General features: G+C 45.7%; 1 protein-coding gene across 7 annotated transcripts in view; it reads left to right on the forward strand.

Annotated features, from left to right (window-relative positions):
* The first annotated feature begins 424 nt into the window (after positions 1–424).
* The window catches only part of LOC128350855 (interleukin-1 receptor-like 2), a 109,238-nt gene continuing 89,528 nt past the window's right edge, over positions 425–20,134 (forward strand). The window contains exons 1-3 of one of the 7 annotated variants that reach the window (XM_053309656.1): positions 425–453; positions 3,737–3,852; positions 14,515–14,600. Coding sequence is in view for 1 of the 7 variants with exons in the window: in XM_053309654.1 (XP_053165629.1) it covers positions 7,703–7,792 (90 nt within the window). In the remaining 6 variants the exon portion in view is untranslated. Of the gene's footprint in view, positions 454–3,736; positions 3,853–7,690; positions 7,793–8,182; positions 8,314–9,296; positions 9,315–14,514; positions 14,601–20,134 lie in introns of those variants that run through there. The other 6 variants (XM_053309655.1, XM_053309657.1, XM_053309654.1 and 3 more) reach the window with 6 other exon arrangements.

Below are 20,134 nucleotides of genomic sequence, written 5' to 3' on the forward strand. Positions count from 1 at the left end.
GATAAAGTTTAATGTTTAGGGAAGTGATATAACTGGGATGGAGATAAATAAAACTTGTTTTGCAGACTTAGTGAATCAACTCAGACTTTCCTGTCTGTCACCAGGAGGTTGCACTTCTGGGCACCTGTCACATTCAAGGTTCCTTCCCAGGCTTAACACTCCCCACTTTTAGAGCACTGCCCCAGTGTACTGCTGGTTCCACAGTTTTCACACATTAACCACTCAAGTCTCACACAAACCTCTGAACAATCTCTCTTGTTCAGATCACATAAACTAATCGTTCTGCTATGTTCTGTCCAACCTCACACTCCTAACAATCAGCTCCAACTACCTCTATCTCCAACTGCCTTCTCCTAACCAACTGTCTATATTTAAATCCCTCCCCCCAAACATTCTGTGCCTGGTTACTATGGCAACACACAGTCTCATACACTCACTCTCCAGCTTCTATATGTATGTTCCATCACAAAGCGCTGTAAGATATTTCCTTTAGAGCAGTGGATGGGTAAACCGGGAGGTCAGGTTTGCCCACAACTGTCTTAGGGGATGGGGCTGCACTGGCAGAGCATCTGCATGCTTGTATCTCCAAGATAGGGCTGAAAGAGTTTCCTGCCTGTAACCTTGGAGAAGCTGCTGCCAGTCTGTGGAGACAATACTAAGTTAAATGGACCAATGTTCTGACTCACTATAAGGCAGCTTCCTGTTTCCTACAAACCAATCTTGCAAATAATGCCATCTTGAAGTATTTCAGAGGAGGAGAGCTGGTCTTGTGATAGTAAGCATGAATTGTCCCCTTTTTTAAGCAGGGTCCACTCTGGTTTTCATTTGAATGGGAGACATGTGTGAGCACTCTCAGATATTCCCTTTAGGTGATGGGGCCACTCTGGGAAGAGCATCTGCATACTTGCATGTAAAAGGTTCCAAGTTTTCTCCAAGACAGGGCTGAGAGAGACTCCTGCCGGCAACTCCAAGGTTGCATACAATACTGCAGACAATACTGAGCTAGACGGACCAATAGTCTGACTTGGTATACGGCAGCTTCCTGTTACAAATCTAGTAGTACTTACTCTGCTTGATTTGATGAAGGAAAAGGATATTGGCTAACCACAATACTGTTTTCTTTGTTCTTTGCTACATAGTCATATTGCTAGTATTTGCTTGAACTACTTTTTTAGTGCTTCACTACATTATTTTTCTCGCTATGGGCCATTTAAATGTGATTGATTATTTTATTTTATTTTATAAATATAAACATTTAAGTTTTCATTTTGGTCAGTTAAATTTGGATTGTGATTGCCACGCTTGCTCAAACCCATCCGTGTATTCTACACATGTGTACACCTATGCTTTGAGGCAAAAATGGAGGAATTACTCAGAACCAAAATTGCAATTGTGAATAACCAAGGGATTACAGTGATCTATAGAGTGAATAGGAATGGTCCAATGTATTCTTAGTTGGAATATTAAGCCCTTTTGATAAGTGATCTCCATGTAGGGCCTCACAATGAAATGGTTATAAAATTTCTTGGGATGAAAAACCCCACAGGTGCTTCATTGACAGAATCCTTATATGTTACTTTGATTAATAAGAGATTGGTGGCAGTTGAGTTATCCAAGCAGATAGAGTTATCAGGAAGGTTTTGAGACAAAAATACTCCCATTCCCTACTCTAAGTTCAAGTACTATTTACCCAAATAGAAGATGACTCTGAATTTAAGTTGACCCCCTTAAAAATACGTATTTAAGATGACAATACAGGAAGCCAGAAACTACACAGATATTCTGCAAAGATTGCTATTCTGTTTGTAGGGATGTGGAAACTGGTTTGAATTTGAACCGGTCTGAATTCCAACCGGTTTGGTTCGATGGTTCGAATTTGAACTGAACCAGTCATCAGGTTCGAGCTACAGGTTTGAATTCAAACCAAACTGGGGGTGGTTCTATTCAAACCTCCAAAAGTGGGTGGGGTGGTAGCTGGCACCCATGGGTACCTACCACCCAAACCCCAAGGCAATTGGACACACGTACAATTTTTAATGAATTTTTGAAATTTATTTTTATTTTTCTCATAGGGTATAATGGGACTCAAACCAGCCCATTATTCCCTTTTGTGGAGCACCCATGGGTGCCAACAACCACCCAAACCCCGAAGCAATCAGACACTCCTACAATTTTTTATTAATATTTGAAATATTTTAAATTATTTTTATCATAGGGTATAATGGGACTCGAACCAGCCCATTATTCCCTATTGTGGAGCACCCATGGGTGCCAACAACGATCCAAACCCCAAAGCAATCAGACACTCCTACAATTTTTATTAATATTTGAAATATTTTAAATTATTTTTATCATAGGGTATAATGGGACTCGAACCAGCCCATTATTCCCTATTGTGGAGCACCCATGGGTGCCAACAACCACCCAAACACCGAAGCAATCAGACACTCCTACAATTTTTTATTAATATTTGAAATATTTTAAATTATTTTTCTCATAGGGTATAATAGGACCCAAACCAGCCCATTATCCCCTATTGTGGAGCACCTAGAGGCACAAAAGTGGGGTGGGTGGTAGGCACCCAGAGGTGCCTACCACCCACAAAACCCTAAGGCAACAGGACACTCCAATTATTGGTGAATTTTTAAAGTATTTTCGAATTCCTCATAGGGAATAATGAGAATTGCAGCAGATGTATAGCTTCACATTGGGGAAAAGAGGTGGCCTAGAGTGGAGTGTGGTGGGTGGTAGTTCCCAAGGTGGGCAAGGAAGCTACCAGAATTATTTGAAAGGAATTGGGCAAAGGGCTGATTTTTAAGTGATTTTTGAAATTTATGTGTCTTTTTCTCCATAAAGAAGCATGGAAGTGTCAGCAAATGTATAGCTTCACGTCGGGGGCAAAGGCATGTCAACCATGTCCAGGGGGAATGTACGTTTGGCAGTACCCCTAACAGACTGCTGTGGAAGACAGTGAAACAATTGCTTCTTGTGACTTGGAAACTATGGGTCTATTAATACAGTCTAAAATTGTTGGGAATTCTCTCTGGTAAGAGAAACTCTTTTTCATTATAGCAGAGTGCACAGAGGCACAACACAGCGGAATTTAGTTAGGCATGCGTGTATGCTGAGAGTAAAGTAACTTGGAGCCAGTTCATAGTTTCAAGTCAATATAAGTGGTATTTATTAGAGAACTCCATTCTAGATAGGAAAGTGAGGACTTAGGATCTCTAATCTATCTATCTAGCTGGATGCAGATGGAGTCTGCATCTCTGCACACATGGTGCAGGGAGAGAAGAGCTTGCATGTTGCAAGGTAGAAGGAAGAGAAGGGAGAGAGGAAGTGACAAGGCAGGAAGGAAGGAAGTGTCCCTGAGGGTAGCAATCTACAGTCCAAAGGGATGGTGTCAGAGTAGTAGAGAAGGGATGACCAATATCTTGACCCTCTAGCCCTCTGACTCACTAGTCTGTCCCCCTATGTAATTGAGACAACAGACAGCACATAGTCCTTCACTTCCAACAAAAATTACATTCACTTTTTTGAAGCTGCATCACTTTGCTAACACATCCAGCTTTGATTGACTGTGATCCCAAGATACTTTTCATATAAACTTGTTACTGCCAAGCTTAGTATTATATATTGTAACTATACTTGCTAACTTAAGTGTACTGTGGCTTGTATTCTAACTCCTTTGAACAAAAGGATGTTGCAACAAATGAACTTCTCCCCTTATCCCCAGTGTTTCCCCAGCCATTCTTGAGGGTTATGAGACCTTTGGGAAGTGTGTAAGCTGATGTAAGATAAGGAGAGGAGCGGGGGGAAATCCCTACAGGAAGCACCCCGAAGGGGCTACAGGTATTTTTATTTTATTTTAAATATATTTTTTAAAAAAACAAAAATTTTGCAGACTTGTCTGGAGGTTTGGATCCGGTCCAGAAGGAACTGGGTGGGGGTTCGGTTCGATCCCAACCCACCCAACGACCCCCTGAACCAGTCCTACCATCCCTACTAATAAGTATTAAAGTAAAGTTGTACCGTCGAGTCGGTGTCAACTCCTGGCGACCACAGAGCCATGAGGTTTTCTTTGGTAGAGTACAGGAGGGCTTTACCATGGCCATCTCCCGCACAGTATGAGATGATGTCTTTCAGCATCTTCCTATATTGCTGCTGCCCGATATAGGTGTTTCCCATGGTCTGGTATGTCCTAGCAGAGCAACAAAATGGTTTTAGGGCAGGTTGCTCAGTAGTGGCCCCAGCCTTGGTACTTCAACATTTAGGCGAAAAATATACAGGAAAGTAACATTCTACATTATATGCTGCATTCGTAGATTTTAAATATGCATTTGATTTAATCTCAAGGGAAATACTGTGGGGAAAATTGGTAAGATCATCCATTGATAGGCGATTGTTACTCTTAATAATTAAGATGCATTAAAATTCAAAAATAAGGGTGCATTGCAGTAACAAAGAGTATCTTACAAATGAAATCAGATTGAGTAGAGGGGTTAGGCAGGGGTGTATTTTGGCACCAATGTTATTCAATTTCTATATGTATTACTTAGTTACTCAGATGAATAACCAGGATTTTCATCCCCCAAGCTGGCCAATAGACACTTGAATAAACTCCTATATGCGGATGACGCAGTGATTTTCACACAGATCCCAATTGGCCTTAAGAGAGGCCATTATGCTTTGGTGTCCTACTATGATTCACAGGCGATTATCATAAATTAGGAAATGACCAAGGTGATGGCTTTTGCTAACAAACTTAGGAAGTGGTGTTGGATGTTGAATGGACATAGACTTGAACAAGTATCACAGTTTAAATATTTGGGTATAGTCTTCTAGACCAGGGTTTCTTAACCTTGGGCCCCCAGATGTTGTTGGACTACAACTCCCAGAATCTTCAGACACGGCCTTTGTGGCTGGGGATTCTGGGAGTTGTAGTCCAACAACATCTGGGGGCCCAAGGTTAAGAAACCCTGTTCTAGACCAATACTAGGAGGAATGCGCGCAAGGAATATATAATGCACAATGCCTTGAGGGCAGCAGCAGCTATTAATTCCTTTCCTAGGAGGCAAGGTGCACAGTTTGTTCCAGCTGCCCTTAAACTCTTTTTGGCCAAAGTCCGGCCTTTGCTCCCTTATGGAGCGCAGCTAGGTATTTATTCCAACTTTGCCAGGCTGGAGGCAATCCAGTCTATGTTTTTGAGAAGTGTGCTCCAAATACCCCTGGGGTGTCTCTAATGCAATTCTACGATTGGAAGCAGGCTGGATTTGGGTGGAGGCAAGTGTTTGGCTGGTAATATTTGAATATTGGCTGAAGCTGATTTTTCAGCCAGTAGGACTAGCACCCTTAGTGTCAAATGATATATATAGGTCTAGGTGGAAATACTATGTGGAGAAGGGGTTGAACTATTATGGCTTCTCCGGAGATGCTTTGGTTGTCTTTGGCTATGGTAGAGCAAGATCATGTCTGTGTCAATGCATTATAGATAAGGAGAAACAGATGGACAGGAGCCATATAGGGGCTGACACTTATTTAGGCAATCATATATCACTGTCTGGCCCAGCCAGCTACCTTAATAAAATATTAGTACCTAGTTTCTGGAGGGCTCTGATGCTGGCCCGGTGTAATGCCTTAGAAATGGCTGTCCAGGACGGGAGATACTGTAAGATCCCCTATAAGGAGCATGTCTGCCCTTGTGGTTCTGGGGAAGTGGAGTCAACGGCCCATGTTATCTTGAATTGTCAGTTTTATCGAACCTTGAAGGAGAGATATATAAGTCCTTTTTAAACAGCATACCCCATGTATTCTGCTCTGGGCTCCTTGGAGGAAGAGCAGGATATAAATGTAAAAATAAATAAATAAAACAAATAAATAAAATATTCTGAGCAGTTCTATTTGGAATTAATTTTAACAGACCGTTGGGATGTAGTATCTTATAACGTGGCCAAGTTTTGTTTTCTGGCTGACAAGACTAGGATAAGAAGTGTTGAGAAGCGAGATATGGGGTTGGATTGAATTAAATTTTAGATTATTATAATGTATGGTGCCCTCTGTTTTATGTAATGGATGAAATTGGGCGTTACAGATCTGTTTTATGTTTTAAAAGTTTATTATTTATTTGATCATGTTTGCTTTTATGTAAAGTTTTTGTACTTTGTGTTTTGCTGGTCGAATGACAGTAACAATAAAGATTAAAGATTAGATTAGTCTGGTATGTTTCCCATAGTCTGGGAAACATACCAGAGTGGTTTGAACCAGTAACCTCTTGCTGCTTAGGCAAGTTACTTCCCCGCTGTATTACCTACAACTATATTGGATATAATAGGGCTGCGTAGTGGGTGCCTGTAGTGAACAAATAAATACTGTGCCTTTAAAAAGAGAATTAGGATTTCTAAAATATTTGACAAAGCACATTTCCATTCTTCTTCTTAAGTTTCAAAACTAGCATTTTTCTGGAAGAACTATCAAGACTAGCAGATGCATTTGTGTTGCAGAGATCATACAAAGTCAAATAAATTTGTTCATCCAGTACTGTGCTAAGGAGGGGGCAAACTCTACTGCGGGTTATTTCCTGTTACTGGGAATCCAGAGGAGTGGCAGCTGGGTGTAGTTTGTCAGTTTCAGTGGAAAAGGCACATTGCCTATGCTATTGCACTGCAGGGGTTCACACAGAGAAGAAAATAATTTAATTTCTTTGTGGGGTGGGGGAAGAAAGACAGTTTTGAAGGGGGGAGAATGTCTTTTGGCGATTGAAGGTATGGGTTATTAGGTTTAGTAAGGGGAAGTTCAGTAACATGAGGGAAGTCCTCAAATGCTAGGGTGCAGGGGTGCCATTAGGCCCAGACCCGGGGAGGGGGGCTCAGGTCTGTGTGCCCACTCTCTTAGAAGGCCCCATGGTTTTCCCCAAGGGAAAAGAGGGCTTGTTTTATATTACTGGAAGGGTGTGGCCTAGAGTTCTGAAACAGCACAGGCGTAGGACAGGTTAGCAGGACTCGGTGTATTGATTTTGAAACAGATTGGTCAGCCTATTGATTTTAATGATGTTCTGAAGTTTAAACAAAGTCCTATAAGTGGCTTGTTTCATGGCAGGAAATTACAAGAAGTCTGGAACTGAAGCCTCACCCCCTATCCCCAGACCATCATTCTACCCCTGTGTGGACTGATCTGCCTTTTATCTTCATTAAAAAGTGCAGCATGCACACCCCTCCCCCCTCCCCACACTTTGCCCAACACTCTACATTTCCAGAATGGCTGGGCTTAGAGTTCTAAAACTGGGCACACATTTCTCGGGACTCGGGAGCTAGACCCACTGGCTTCAATATGACCTGTTCATAAGTGTGCCTCGGTCGGCTTCTAGTCTTGCAGTCCGCACTCTTTCAGCAGAGAAATCACACGGGGTTTAAGGCGAGTGGGTTTCCGGCAAGCCTGCCTAGGCCTGATTGGACCCTTGTGCATACTGACATGACGGGAATCGCTCATCGAACATTGTATGAATGATTGATACTTGTTGCACGGAAACACACCGGGCAGCCGGGATGGTGCTGCTGCATGTAACCCAGAGCCCTTTGACTAAGCCCCTGACCACGTCCGCAGCTGCCTGCCTTCCTCGGGGCTTCCGAGCAGGCGACTTTCCGGCTGGCCAGGCCTCTTTCCAGAGCCTGAAGTGCTGGAAGACAGGGCGGAGTTTGAGGTGTGGATGGATTGCGGCGGGCGGAACTGCCCGTCTCTTTTGCGCCCGCGGCAAGTCGCTCTCGCTGCTGAGGAGTTGCTGGCGGGACTAGAGCAGGTGAGGCGGCGGCGGCGGGCGGCGGCGAGGTGCCTGGCGGGGTGAGGGACGATGGAGGGAGCGATGCGGGGGGAATTGCTTGGGGCCTCAGGCTACTTCTTTCTTCCTCCTCCTTCCCTCCCAGCGCCAGAGGGGAAAGGGAGACGGAGCCTGAAATCGGAGCCGCAGGGAGAGAAGTCAAAAACAAGCCAGGAACTGCCCGTTCCCGGCAGCGGATGAGAGCAGGCGCTGTGATGGCCCTTCCCCCAGTTTTCTTTCGGCTGAGTTGCACCGAAGGTTGCCAACTCCTCTTCTCCCCATGATTTCTTCACGTTCCAATGCAAGTAACAAAGCCGCGGTGAAGTCTTTCCCAGCATAGAGATTCGGGGGGGCGGGCGGGGGGGGGGAGGCTTTGTCGACATTGCTATATCTCCCAACGCTTCAGAGACTGTTGAAACCTAATGCTAATGATTAACACCAGACTTGTCTGTTCAGCTGGCACTTCTGAAAAGTGTTAAAAGGAGGTCATAACTACAGTTCAGGTTGGTACACTGGCTTCCAGCTTGGTTGGATCCCCCCTTAACTTTATATGGGTTTTCCAGAGCGGTCAAACTCTTTCTAGTTGATCTCTGTGGATATCTCTAGCTCGTGTTCTCAGACTCTTGATGAAAAGCAGCCACTCTCTGTGCTGCACCTTCGTGTTAATTCCTATTTTATCCCTTCACCTGGAAATGGCCTTTCAAAAGCCTGTCTGACTGCATTATTTTGAGGATAATAATTTAGCAACAACCTCCCCACAATAGATTTCATTCTAGATTTGCAAATTGTAATTTGACTGGCTGATGCAAAGACTGTTTTCTTAAGTGAAAAGAACTTGGCATGTTTCTCCTAACTTTTCTCACAGACATATCCATTGCAAATGGGAAAACATAATCATCATCTCTGTAGATACAATCCAACAGCAAAACAAGTCAGTTAAGTGCAAAGTTAAAAATACAAGTTATGGACAATTTGAATGCCCAAGAGCAAGGAAATGGAAAATTCTTGTCTTTATTTATTTATGTGAGTGTCTTGCCCCATGTGTTCCGACTCAGACGTTAAGATCTTTGGAGGCTCTGCTCCGAGTGTTCCTGCCAAATGAAATGAGGCAGGTGGCTACTAGGGAGAGGGCACCCGTCAATGGAATTGCTTCGCAGTGAAGCACACCTAAAGTCACTTTGGTCTTTTAGATGCCAGATGAAGACCTTTTTCTTCACTTAGCTTTTAAAAATTGATATATATTGTAAAATTGTATTTTCTGTTTTAATTGTTTAGCCAGAGAGTGGCTGGCTGCCCACCCACTTGTGTCTGTTGCTCTCTGGTGGCTGTTGATCTCCCCAGCATTGAGTTGAAGTGGATAAATGCAGTCCTGCTGGAGAGCCAGCAGCAGCCAGAGAGCAGCGCGAGAGCAAGGTGGTAGTGGTGGCAACAGCAATGTGGTAGTGGCAAGGGACCCCAGGGAGCAAAGCCAGATGCATACTGCTGCAAGAAAACCAAGCAGCAGGTAGGTAAAATGCATCCAGGAGAAGAGGTGAGGGGGAAAGAAGGACAGTGGCAGTGTCCTTCAACCCCCTGGGCAGGGCACACAATGTGCCCAGAGTGGGGAGGAGGAGAAGGAAAAGGGATGACAGCAGCAGAGAGGGGGAGCGTCAGTAGCAGACCAACTGTGGAAAAGTAGGGTGAATTCCGTGGAGGGTTTGGGTGCTTGTGTTTGCTGCCCTGCTGTGCATGCATGTTTGAGGTTCTTGCCTCAGTTTGCCTCATTTTTATCTGCTCAGCGGCAGAGCAGAACCACCGGTGGCCTGTATGCAGCCGCAGTGGCTGCCCTGCTACCCTAGCCACGCCCCCCACGTCTGACATCAGGGCAGGGTCTGGCTCCCGAATGGAGCCTTGAGGCTCCGTTTGGGAGTTAAAACTTCCGAAGGGGCTGCGCGTCCCCTTCAGGAGCTACTTAGGCTGGCGCTGCATTCGCACTGCAGCCAGAAGCAGCTCTTCCCTGCCTGGCGCTGCGAATGATAGATTCCAGATGGTGTCGATTGGAGACTGTTGCTCTTCAAAATCTGAGCTTAAGTATGGTGTCCCTCAAGGCTCTGTACTTTCTCCAGTGCTTTTTAACATCTACATGAAACCGCTGGGAGAAATCATCAGGGGATTTGGAGCTGGGTGTTACCAGTATGCTGATGACACCCAGATCTACTTCTCCATGTCAGCTTCTTCAGGAGCTGGCATATCCTCCCTAAATGCCTGCCTGGAAGCAGTAATGGGCTGGATGAGGGAGAATAAACTGAAGCTGAATCCAGATAAGACGGAGATACTTATTGTGCAGGGTCAGAACTCTAGAGGTGATTTTGATCTGGCTGTTCTAGATGGGGTCACACTTCCCCAAAAGGAACAGGTTCGCAGTCTGGGAGTACTTCTGGATTCACACCTCTCCCTGGTTTCTCAGGTTGAGGCGGTGGCCAGGGGTGCTTTTTATCAGCTCCAGCTGATACGCCAGCTGCACCCGTTTCTTGAGATCATTGACCTCAAAACAGTGGTACATCTGTTGGTAACCTCCAGACTTGACTTCTGTAATGCGCTCTACGTGGGGCTGCCTCTGTACATAGTCCGGAAACTTCAGTTGGTTCAGAATGCAGCAGCCAGGTTGGTCTCTGGATCATCTCAGAGAGACCATGTTACTCCTTTACTGATGGAGCTACACTGCCTACCAATAGGTTTCCGGACAAAATACAAAGTGCTAGTTATAACTTATCCTCTATAATAAGATGGTTTGGGGTGTGTCCGTGCCTTAGAAGGCTGGTGTCTGCGTCAGTGTCTCCCGTGGCTGTTCTGGGCATGTGCAAAGTGCATGCCCAGAACAGTCCGAGGGAGACGCGACCGCCAACACCAGGCGGCCATGCTGGCCGGTTCTCCTGCCGCCGCCTCTGCCTGCCCGGCTGGAGAAAGGACGCCGGGAAGGGAAAGACGGCGGGGACGGGCAGCACTCTGGGTGGCAGTGGCGGCACTCTGGCCAGCTATCTTGCTGCCGCCTCTGTCCGCCCGGCCGGAGAAAGGACGCCGGGAAGGGAGCGGGGGCGGGTCTGGGCGGCACTCTGGGAGGCGGGAAGGGAACGGACGCCGGGGAAGGGAAAGACGGACACCGGGTGCGGAAAAGGACTCCGGGAAAGTCGGACGCTGGGAAGGGAAAGACGGCGGGGGCGGGCCGCACTCTGGGCACCGGGGGCGGCCGCAGCAAGGCAATGGTGGTGGCGGCGGCGGCTCAGAGAAGCCGCGGCCAAGGAGAAGGAAGAGCCAAAAAAAATGGGAGAGAGGGGAGAGGGGAAAAAAGGGGGGGGGGGCCTGGGGAGAGAGGAAAGGAAAGAAGAGAGTGGGGTGGGAGGAAGGAAAACAGATACACAAGTGTGGGTCAAAAGACAGGGAGAAAGAGTAGGGGAAAACAATCAGAAAAAGAACCCCATTCCAGACCAGAGAAGGCACTGGGCCCAGCCAAAAGGAGGAGGAGGCAGTGAAGCCAGAGGAAGCAGAAATAGGCGTCACCAAAAGTCCACTAGCTACCATGGGCCAGGAACTGAGGGAGGAAGGCAAAGACAGAGAGGGGGGGGGGAAGGAGTGAGGGAGGCAGACAGGACAATAGAAAGATGGAAAGAAGGAAAGAAGGAAGGAGAGAAAAGAGAGAGAGGGGAGGAAAAAGGACAATAGAAACAAGGAGGGAGGGAGGGAAAGTAGGAAAGAGAGAAGGAAGGAAGGAAGGAAGGAGAAAGAAATGAGGGAGAAGGACCAAAAAAAGACAGAAGGGAGGGAGGAGCAGCCAGCCCCAAAGAGCGAGCCCATTAAAGTAAGAAAAGAGGAAAAGACCAAGAAAACAGAAATATGGGAGTTAGAAGAGGTGGAAGAAAGGAAGGAAAGGAAACAGAGGAAGAGAGAGAAAGAGAAGAAAAAGGAAAGACAGAAAGAGAAAAAGATAAAAGGAAAAGAAGGGTGAAAGAGAGAGGGAGAAGGAATAAAGGAAACAACAACAACAACAAAAGGTACTAGCGCCCGTTATTTTAACGGGCTTAAAACTACTAGTAACTTATAAAGCCCTAAACGGCTTAGGCCCTGGGTATCTAAGAAAGCGTCTTCTTTAGTACGAGCCTCACCGCCCATTGAGGTCATCTGAGGAGGTCCGTCTCCAGTTACTGCCAACTTGTTAGTGGCAACACAGAGATGGACCTTCTTGGTCGCTGCCCTGAGATTGTAGAATGCGCTCCCTGTTGAGATAAAGCCCTCTCCATCTCCGGCAATTTTCAAAAAACACCTGAAAACTCATCTTTTTGCCCAAGCTTTCTCAGCTTCCTAAAAAAATGTTTTGGGTTTTAATCTCTGGTTTATTTTTAAATCATTAAATTGTTATAAGTTTTTTGTATACGTTTTTAACTGGTTTTATGCTATTGTAAACCACCCAGAGACAAAGGTTTGGGGCGGCGTACAAATTTGATAATAAAAAAAATAAAAAAAATAAAAATATACTTACATTTCCGTAGTTATCGTTTTGTAGGCCTCTGTTCCATTTGCTGCCTCATGTTTCACAAAGAGTTAAGGCTACAGTGACATGTAGTTTTGATGTGGTCATGCAATGTTTACATAGGCCTTGTTGATTTTGCTTGTCTTCTAGATATACAGCAGACCAATTTAATCAAGGAGGAGCAGAATGAGTTTTCCCCTTTACCTCTTGCCAGTGTTCCCTGTAACGGATTTGCAGATGATGTTGACTACAATGCCCATAATCCCCAGGCAAATGCTATGGCAGCTGGGGATGATGGGAGAAGTAGTCAACAACATCTGGGAATTCCTGTTACAGAGAACACTGCCTCTTGCATATTATTTTGACAGTGCAGCAGTGATCAGCAGCAATATTTAAGAAGGCCAGTGGAGCTGTCGTTTGTGGCTCAGTGTTTATGTGTGCCATCCACTTAGTGTGGAAGGAGAAGCTTTTCCACTGCAAAAGGAAATGAGAGTTTTCATTCCGAATGTGGCCAATGTAAATATTGTGTTCTCAGGGCACCTTGTAGTTTGTTTTAGGGATTTGCAAAATGATTCAACCACCAATAGATTCGGGTCAAATCAGGGGTGATTCTACCCCAGACTGATTCACCCTGAAAATAAGGGGCCAGATTCGGGGTAGAATAGAAACACGCCCCCCCCCCACCCAAATAGATTCAGGCGCCATTTGAAGCCCATTTTGCTTGAAAAACCGGCTTCAAAATGGCAGGGAGATCTGGTCTACCAATTAGGATCAGCAGGTAGACCAGCTCTCCACGGTGTGCTGATCATAGTTTGGAGTGGAGGGTTGGTCTATCCACCAATCCCAAGTGGTAGACCAGCTCTTCCTGGAAAACCAGGAGAGCTGGTCTACAAATTGGGATTGGTGGATAGACCAACAGTTCTGGAATTAGTGCAGCCAGCCCGCCTCGGAGAGCTGGTTTACCCACTGATCCCAGTGGGCAGACCAGGTCCCCCACCATTTTGAGGTCCATTTCCCAAGCAAAGTAGGCCTCAAACTGGCACCTGATTTGCCCAAAACAATTTGGGTCGAATCAAGGTGATTCTTTTGATGAATCAACTAGGGGGTATACCTCTATTGATTTGAATAGCAGATTTTGATTTGTACACATCCCTAGTTTAAGTTGTGAAGAAGTGACTTTCAGAAGCAGCAGTATGCAGGGCCAGTGTTGATTGCTGAAATACAAGTTGAAACTGCTGTTGGAAAGTCTACTCCAGGAATGGATTGTTCTTAGTTTATTTTCTAGGGAGGAGAGCTGGTACTGTGGTAGCAAGCATGAATTGTCCCCTCTGCGAAGCAGGGTCTGCCTTGGTTTGCATTTGAATGGGAAACATGTGTGTGAACACTGTAAGATATTTCCCTCACAGGATGGGGCTATTCCGGGAAGAGCATCTGCATGTTTGCATGCAGAAGGTTCCAAGTTCCCTCTCTGGCATCTCCAAGATAGGGCTGGGAAAGACTGCTGGCTGCAACCTTAGAGAAGCTACTGCCATTCTGTCTAGACAATTCTACGCTAGATGGACCATTGGTCTGATTCAGTATAAGGCAGCTTCCTATGTTCCTGTATTCCTATTGCGTTAGATCTCATTCAGAATAGAAATGCTAGCTCTGAGGGTTTGGTAGTTTATAAATAACCTTTCTAAAATAAACATCTGGCTGAGTTTGTGTCTGTCTGCTACTGGCATGTAGTGCTTGGAGTTAGCCAAATTTATATTCATTTCTGTGTTTTACTCTCTTCGCCCTCATTTTCTATAAGGCCTGTTATCTCTTTCTAGGTATTCATAGGTATTAAATGATGATCAGCCTGAAAGTGAATAGGTAACACAGGTAGCTTAATTAAAAGGCCAAAGTCACAGGGCACCTCTTCTGTGGAAGCTCAATTGATTTGAAGGGGAAATGTGCATGAATAGCTGCCTTCTCATGTGATGCAAAGACAATATTCTTTGTGTTTGCTCTCCAGATGCAGTACAGTAGTTTTATAGTATTAAAGCCTCAAGGAGAATGATCTGGTTCAAGAGCTTGCATCTGTGATCTACATTTTTTTTAAGCCTCATTCTAATAACTGATATGTCTACTTTGTCAAAATTAAACTTTGAACCCTTTTGCAAAATGATTGTTGTTAAGTTTGCTAAAGCAGCTCTTTTTTCTGTTCATGATTTAGGCAACCAAACCTTTGGGTCTGGCTTTCCTGTTGGATGCAGCAAGATAGCAGCAGCTAATGTGCAGAATCTTCCCTGGTTTGGGCAGGTAGTGGTAATAGATTACTGCACCTCTGTATGCTGCATGAAAAAGTGTGATGGCATCCTATATTCAACCAAAGTAATGGGCTGGCAGGGTTGAGTTGAATAAAATCAATTGATTTAAATTGTGATTTAATTTGCTTCACAGAAGAACTTAATTTTAATCATTTAAATCTCTAGTCACGAAGATTCTATTTAATCAACATTTTTTAAAATAGTAAAAGTACATTCTCGTTGCCTAATATAACCTCAATACATATTCAGAGATAGATGTAGGTTTCATTTTTAGAAGGTAGGTATACATTATACAGCAATTTTTTCTGATTTATTTTTTTCTGATTTATTATCAGAAAATGGGATGATTATTTATCTTGTTATTATCTGCAAAGTAGCAGTTTTCATAATGCTGTTTCATTCAGGCAACCAGGCCTTGCATTTCTTTTTGCACTGTTTGCATTTTGTATGCATGCCTGACTTACCCACAAGTATAGGAGCTTCATTAAAATATTCCCAAATGGGGTCTCTTTTACAGCCTGCTGCCATCAGGCCTGTCCTTTAGGCAGGGCAATCACCACCAGGTCCATGCGCCCCCAGGCCCCACGATCGGGCCCAACCACGACCACCCTTCATTCCCCTTCAGCTTATGCTCCTTGCTCTCCTCCCTGCTCAGTGAAATGAAATGAAAGGAGTGCTTCTGTAGCGAAAAATTCCCTAGTAGCTTTAGGGTTAATTTGGAACATACTGCTAAAGAGTTCTATCACTTCCCTCCTTGGAGAGGCGATTGAGCTTCCCAGCCCCGCATGAGCTGGATACTAAATGAGAGGCCCGTGTGCACCCTGATTACGCATACGCACCTCTTACTTAGTATCCAGCTTGCGCGGCACTGGGAAGTTCAGTTGTCACTCTTCTCTCTGGAATGAGGAGGGAGGTGATCAAACTCCTTAGTGCTGCAAGTGCTGGATATTCAGTAGCATGGCATTAAAGATTTTGATCACTTCCCTCCTTGTTCCAGCGAGGAGTGTGGCAACCAAACTTTCCAGCACACGTGAGCTGGATACTAAATGAAACTGGCGTGTGCACCCTGATGTTTAATCAGGGCGCACATGAGTTCTCATTTACAGTGAGGGAAATAAGTATTTGATCCCCTGCTGATTTTGTCCATTTGCCCTCTGACACAGAAATGACCAGGCTATAATTGGAATGGTAGGTTTATTGTAGCTGTGAGAGACAGAATAACAACAAACAAACCCTCAAAAGCCCAGTGCCCAAAAGTCAGCGGTGGATTTGCATTGTAGTGAGGGAAATAAGTATTCAATCCCCTATCAACCAGCAAGATTTCAGGCTCCCAGGTGTCTTTTCACTATATGCAGGTAACGAGCTAAGATGAGGAACACCCTCTGTAAGGGAGTGCTCCTAATCCCAGCTTGTTACAGTACCTGTATAAAAGACACCTGCCCATAGAAGCAAGCAATCACTCAGCTTCCAAACTCACCACCATGCCCAAGACCAAAGAGCTGTCGAAGGATGTCAGGGACAAGGTTGTAGACCTGCACAAGGCTGGACTGGGCTACAAGACTATCGCCAAGCAGCTTGGTGAGAAGGTGACTACAGTTGGCACTATAACTCGCAGATGGAAGAAACACAAAATAACTGTCAATCTCCCTCGGTCTGGGGCTCCATGCAAGATCTCACCTCGTGGAGTTGCAATGATCATGAGAACGGTGACAAAGCAGCCCAGAACTACATGGGGGGAACTTGTCAATGATCTCAGGGCAGCTGGAACCATAGTCACAAGAAAACAATTGGTAACACACTACGCCGTGAAGGACTGAAATCTTGCAGTGCCCGCAAGGTCCCCCTGCTCAAGGCAGCACATGTACAGGCCCGTCTGCAGTTTGCCAATGCACATCTGAATGATCCAGAGGAGAACTGGGCGAAAGTGTTGTGGTCAGATGAGACCAAAATCGAGCTCTTTGGCATCAACTCAACTCGCCGTGTGTGGAGGAGGAGGAATGCTGCCTATGAGCCCAAGAACACCATCCCCACCGTCAAACATGGAGGTGGACACATTATGCTTTGGGGGTGTTTTTCTGCTAAGGGGACAGGACACCTTCACCGCATCGAAGGGACGATGGACGGGACCATGTACCGTCAGATCTTGGGTGAGCACCTCCTTCCCTCAGCCAGGGCATTGAGAATGGGTCGTGGATGGGTATTCCAGCATGACAATGACCCAAAACACACAGACAAGGCAACAAAGGAGTGGCTCAAGAAGAAGCACATGAAGGTCTTGGAGTGGCCCAGCCAGTCTCCAGACCTTAATCCCATAGAAAATCTGTGGAGGGAGCTGAAGGTTTGGGTTGCCAAACATCAGCCTCGAAACCTTTCTGACTTGGAGAGGATCTGCAAAGAGGAGTGGGACAACATCCCTCCTGGGTTCTGTGCAAACCCGGTGGCCAACTACAAGAAACGTCTGACCTCTGTGATTGCCAACAAGGGTTTTACCACCAAGTACTAAGACATCTTTTGTGAAGGGATCGAATACTTATTTCCCTCACTACAATGCAAATCCACCGCTGACTTTTGGGCACTGGGCTTTTGAGGGTTTGTTTGTTGTTATTCTGTCTCTCACAGCTACAATAAACCTACCATTCCAATTATAGCCCGGTCATTTCTGTGTCAGAGGGCAAACGGACAAAATCAGCAGGGGATCAAATACTTATTTCCCTCACTGTAGTATCCAGCTCGCGCAGGACTGGGAAGTTCAGTTGCCTCTGCCTTTGCTCAAAGGAGAATGGAGGTAGTGCTATGTGCCAAATTAACCTTAAAGCTGCTAGCAGATTTTCCTCCACAGAAGAACTCCTTTCATTTCATTTCACTGAGCAGGGAGGGGGGCAAGGACCCCTGGCTGACAGGGAGTGCCCTGCTGAGTAGGGTTGCCAACATTCCATTGCCTGAATACGGAACACAAGTAGTGGTTGTGTGTGTGTGTCTGTGTCTTGAGGAAAGTGTAGTCTTGGGGTGGGGGTCATTGCAGGGGTAATCAGAAGTCTGAGTAGCAGTGCATTTGTAATAACAACAACAAAAGAGCACAAGTCCTATGATTTCACAAAACCTCTTGTTCACACAGACCATCTCACTTAGTCATGGAGCAAGTGTTAGGTGAAAAATTAAGAGAATCCCCCAGGTTTACACACACACACACACACACACACACACACACACACACACACACCATCCTCGCTCCATCTTGCCTTGCCTGTCACTGAAAACCTCACTGAAAGGCTGCTTTATCTGCCAGAAGTGGTGAGTCAGTTAGCAGGAGTCTGGGTCTTTTTACATTAGATGAGTAAACGATTAGCAAATTGCAACATGTAAATAAACCCAATCAGTTACTCCTGCAAGTTTGCAAAACAATTGGGGCTTTTTGAACTTTGTTGTTTCTTTCACATTATAATATGCACTTCACCCAGACTTCAAAGGGCTCAATGCAAATGCATGGAAGGATGAGGGAGAGCCCCAGGCTCCATAATATGAGGAAAACAGGGTCCTGTATGGGGCAAGAAATATTTGCCTCCGATACGGGACTTCCTGTATAATATGGGACCATTGGGATCACCGCTGCTGAGTATTCAGCAGGGTGGGGAGTGAGGAGCAGTGGTGAAGGAAGAGTGCAGCTGTGGGGGAATGCTACTCGCCCCCTGTTCCACTCCACCCTAGGGATGGCCCTGGCTGCCATTATAGGTGTTTCCCTTCTTCAATGGAGAATACACAGAGAAAATGTTTCCACAGGAGTGCATGAAAGTGCACTTTCGGTTTCACTTTCTGTTCCCTTCCCCTATCCCTTGCATTTATATTCAGACTTCTCCTCCTTTCTCAGATCTACTCCACCTCCCCCCAAATCCTCTATTCCAGTGGTTCCCAACTGGGGGCTTCCTGGTTCTTCAGTTGCTGAACTATAATTCCCATCAGCCACAATCTGTTGTGGCTTGGGATCATGGGATTTGCAGTTCAGCAACGTCTGGAAGCCCTCCGGTTGGGAACCACTCCATTCATTCACCTTCCTTAGGCTCCTTCAGATGTTAGTCTGAAGGCTTGCCATACCCATGAGCAGCGGAGCAAAGGGGGAGGAAGTTCTGCCACTGTTGCATCACTCATCCCCACATCCCATCACTCACAGCTTTGATGGGGCTTGTCTGAAGTGGGAAAAGCCCTCTCCACGATAGCAGGCAGACCCGTGATTGTGAGGGTGGAGCTATCTACCCTCGCAATCATGGGTCTTCCTGCCATCACGGACAGGGCTTTTCCCTCTTCACACAAACCTTGTTGGCCTCATAAGCAAAGGGGTGTGGGGATGAATGACAGAGTGGGGAGGGACTTCCTCCCCCTTCTCCCCATTGCTCACAGGTATGTCTTGAAGAAGCTTTTTGTCTTTGCACTTTTAGAGAGAGAGAGGAGTAAGGGCTCTGAGGGTGTGTGTGTGTGTGTTGTTTTTTTTGCATGTACACCACCTACAGATTAGGATTGAAGGGAGGAGTGGTCTTGTGGTAGCAAGCATGAATTTTCCTCTTTGCTAAGCAGGGACCACCCTGGTTTGTATTTGAATGGGAAGCTATATTTGAACACCATAAGATAATCCCCCTTAAAGGATGGGGCTGCTCTGGGAATACCAGAATGTTCCAAGATCCTTACCTGGTATCTCCAAGACAGTTTGAGAGAGACTCCTGCCCGCAACCTTGGAGAAGCCACTGCCAGTCTGTGAAGACAATACTGTGCTAGATGGACCAAAGGACTGACTCAATATAAGTCAGCTTCCTATGTTCCTATCATGTTTGTTATCTCTAATCCCCATATCAGGGGTGGAGCCACCACTGGGCGAACGGTTTCAAAGAACCCGGGCTGCCACCAATCAGGGGCCATGAGACATGCCCCCCGCATCTGACGTCAGACGCAAGGGGCATTATTTTGGTCCCAAATGTGGCCGCACGGACCCATCTGGAGCTGAAATCGGCCCGTGCTGCATTGGCAGTGTGGCTGGGGTGACTCTCCCTGCCTTAAGTATGCTTTCCATCGATTTACCTGGCATAACCGGCCTGTAATTTCCTCGATCGCCCTGGGATCCCTTTTTGAAAATTTGGGTTACAATAGCTGCTTTCCAGACCAGTCCTTTCCAGAGCCTGATTGTAGGGACAAGTTACATATTTTTGCTAGGAGGTCGGCAGTTTCACATCTGAGTTTCTTCAACTCTTGGATGGATGCCATCTGGCCCTGGCGATTTGTTAGTTTTTAGTTGTTAAAGACATTTAGAACATCCCTCTTTCATCACCTCAAATTGGCTCAATTCTTCAGCCTCAAAGCCTGAGAAACTCAGTTCCGTAGTGGGGATATGGTCAGTATCTTCTGCTGTGAAGACAGATGCAAAGAACTCATTCAGCTTTTCTACAATCTCCTTATCCTCTTTAACAATACCTTTCATGCTCTCATCATCTAGGGGTCTGACTGCCTCTCTGGCAGGTTTTCTGCTTCTGATATATTTAAAGA

The sequence above is a fragment of the Hemicordylus capensis genome, chromosome 3 (genome assembly GCF_027244095.1).
Source record: "Hemicordylus capensis ecotype Gifberg chromosome 3, rHemCap1.1.pri, whole genome shotgun sequence".
Taxonomy (NCBI): domain Eukaryota; kingdom Metazoa; phylum Chordata; class Lepidosauria; order Squamata; family Cordylidae; genus Hemicordylus; species Hemicordylus capensis.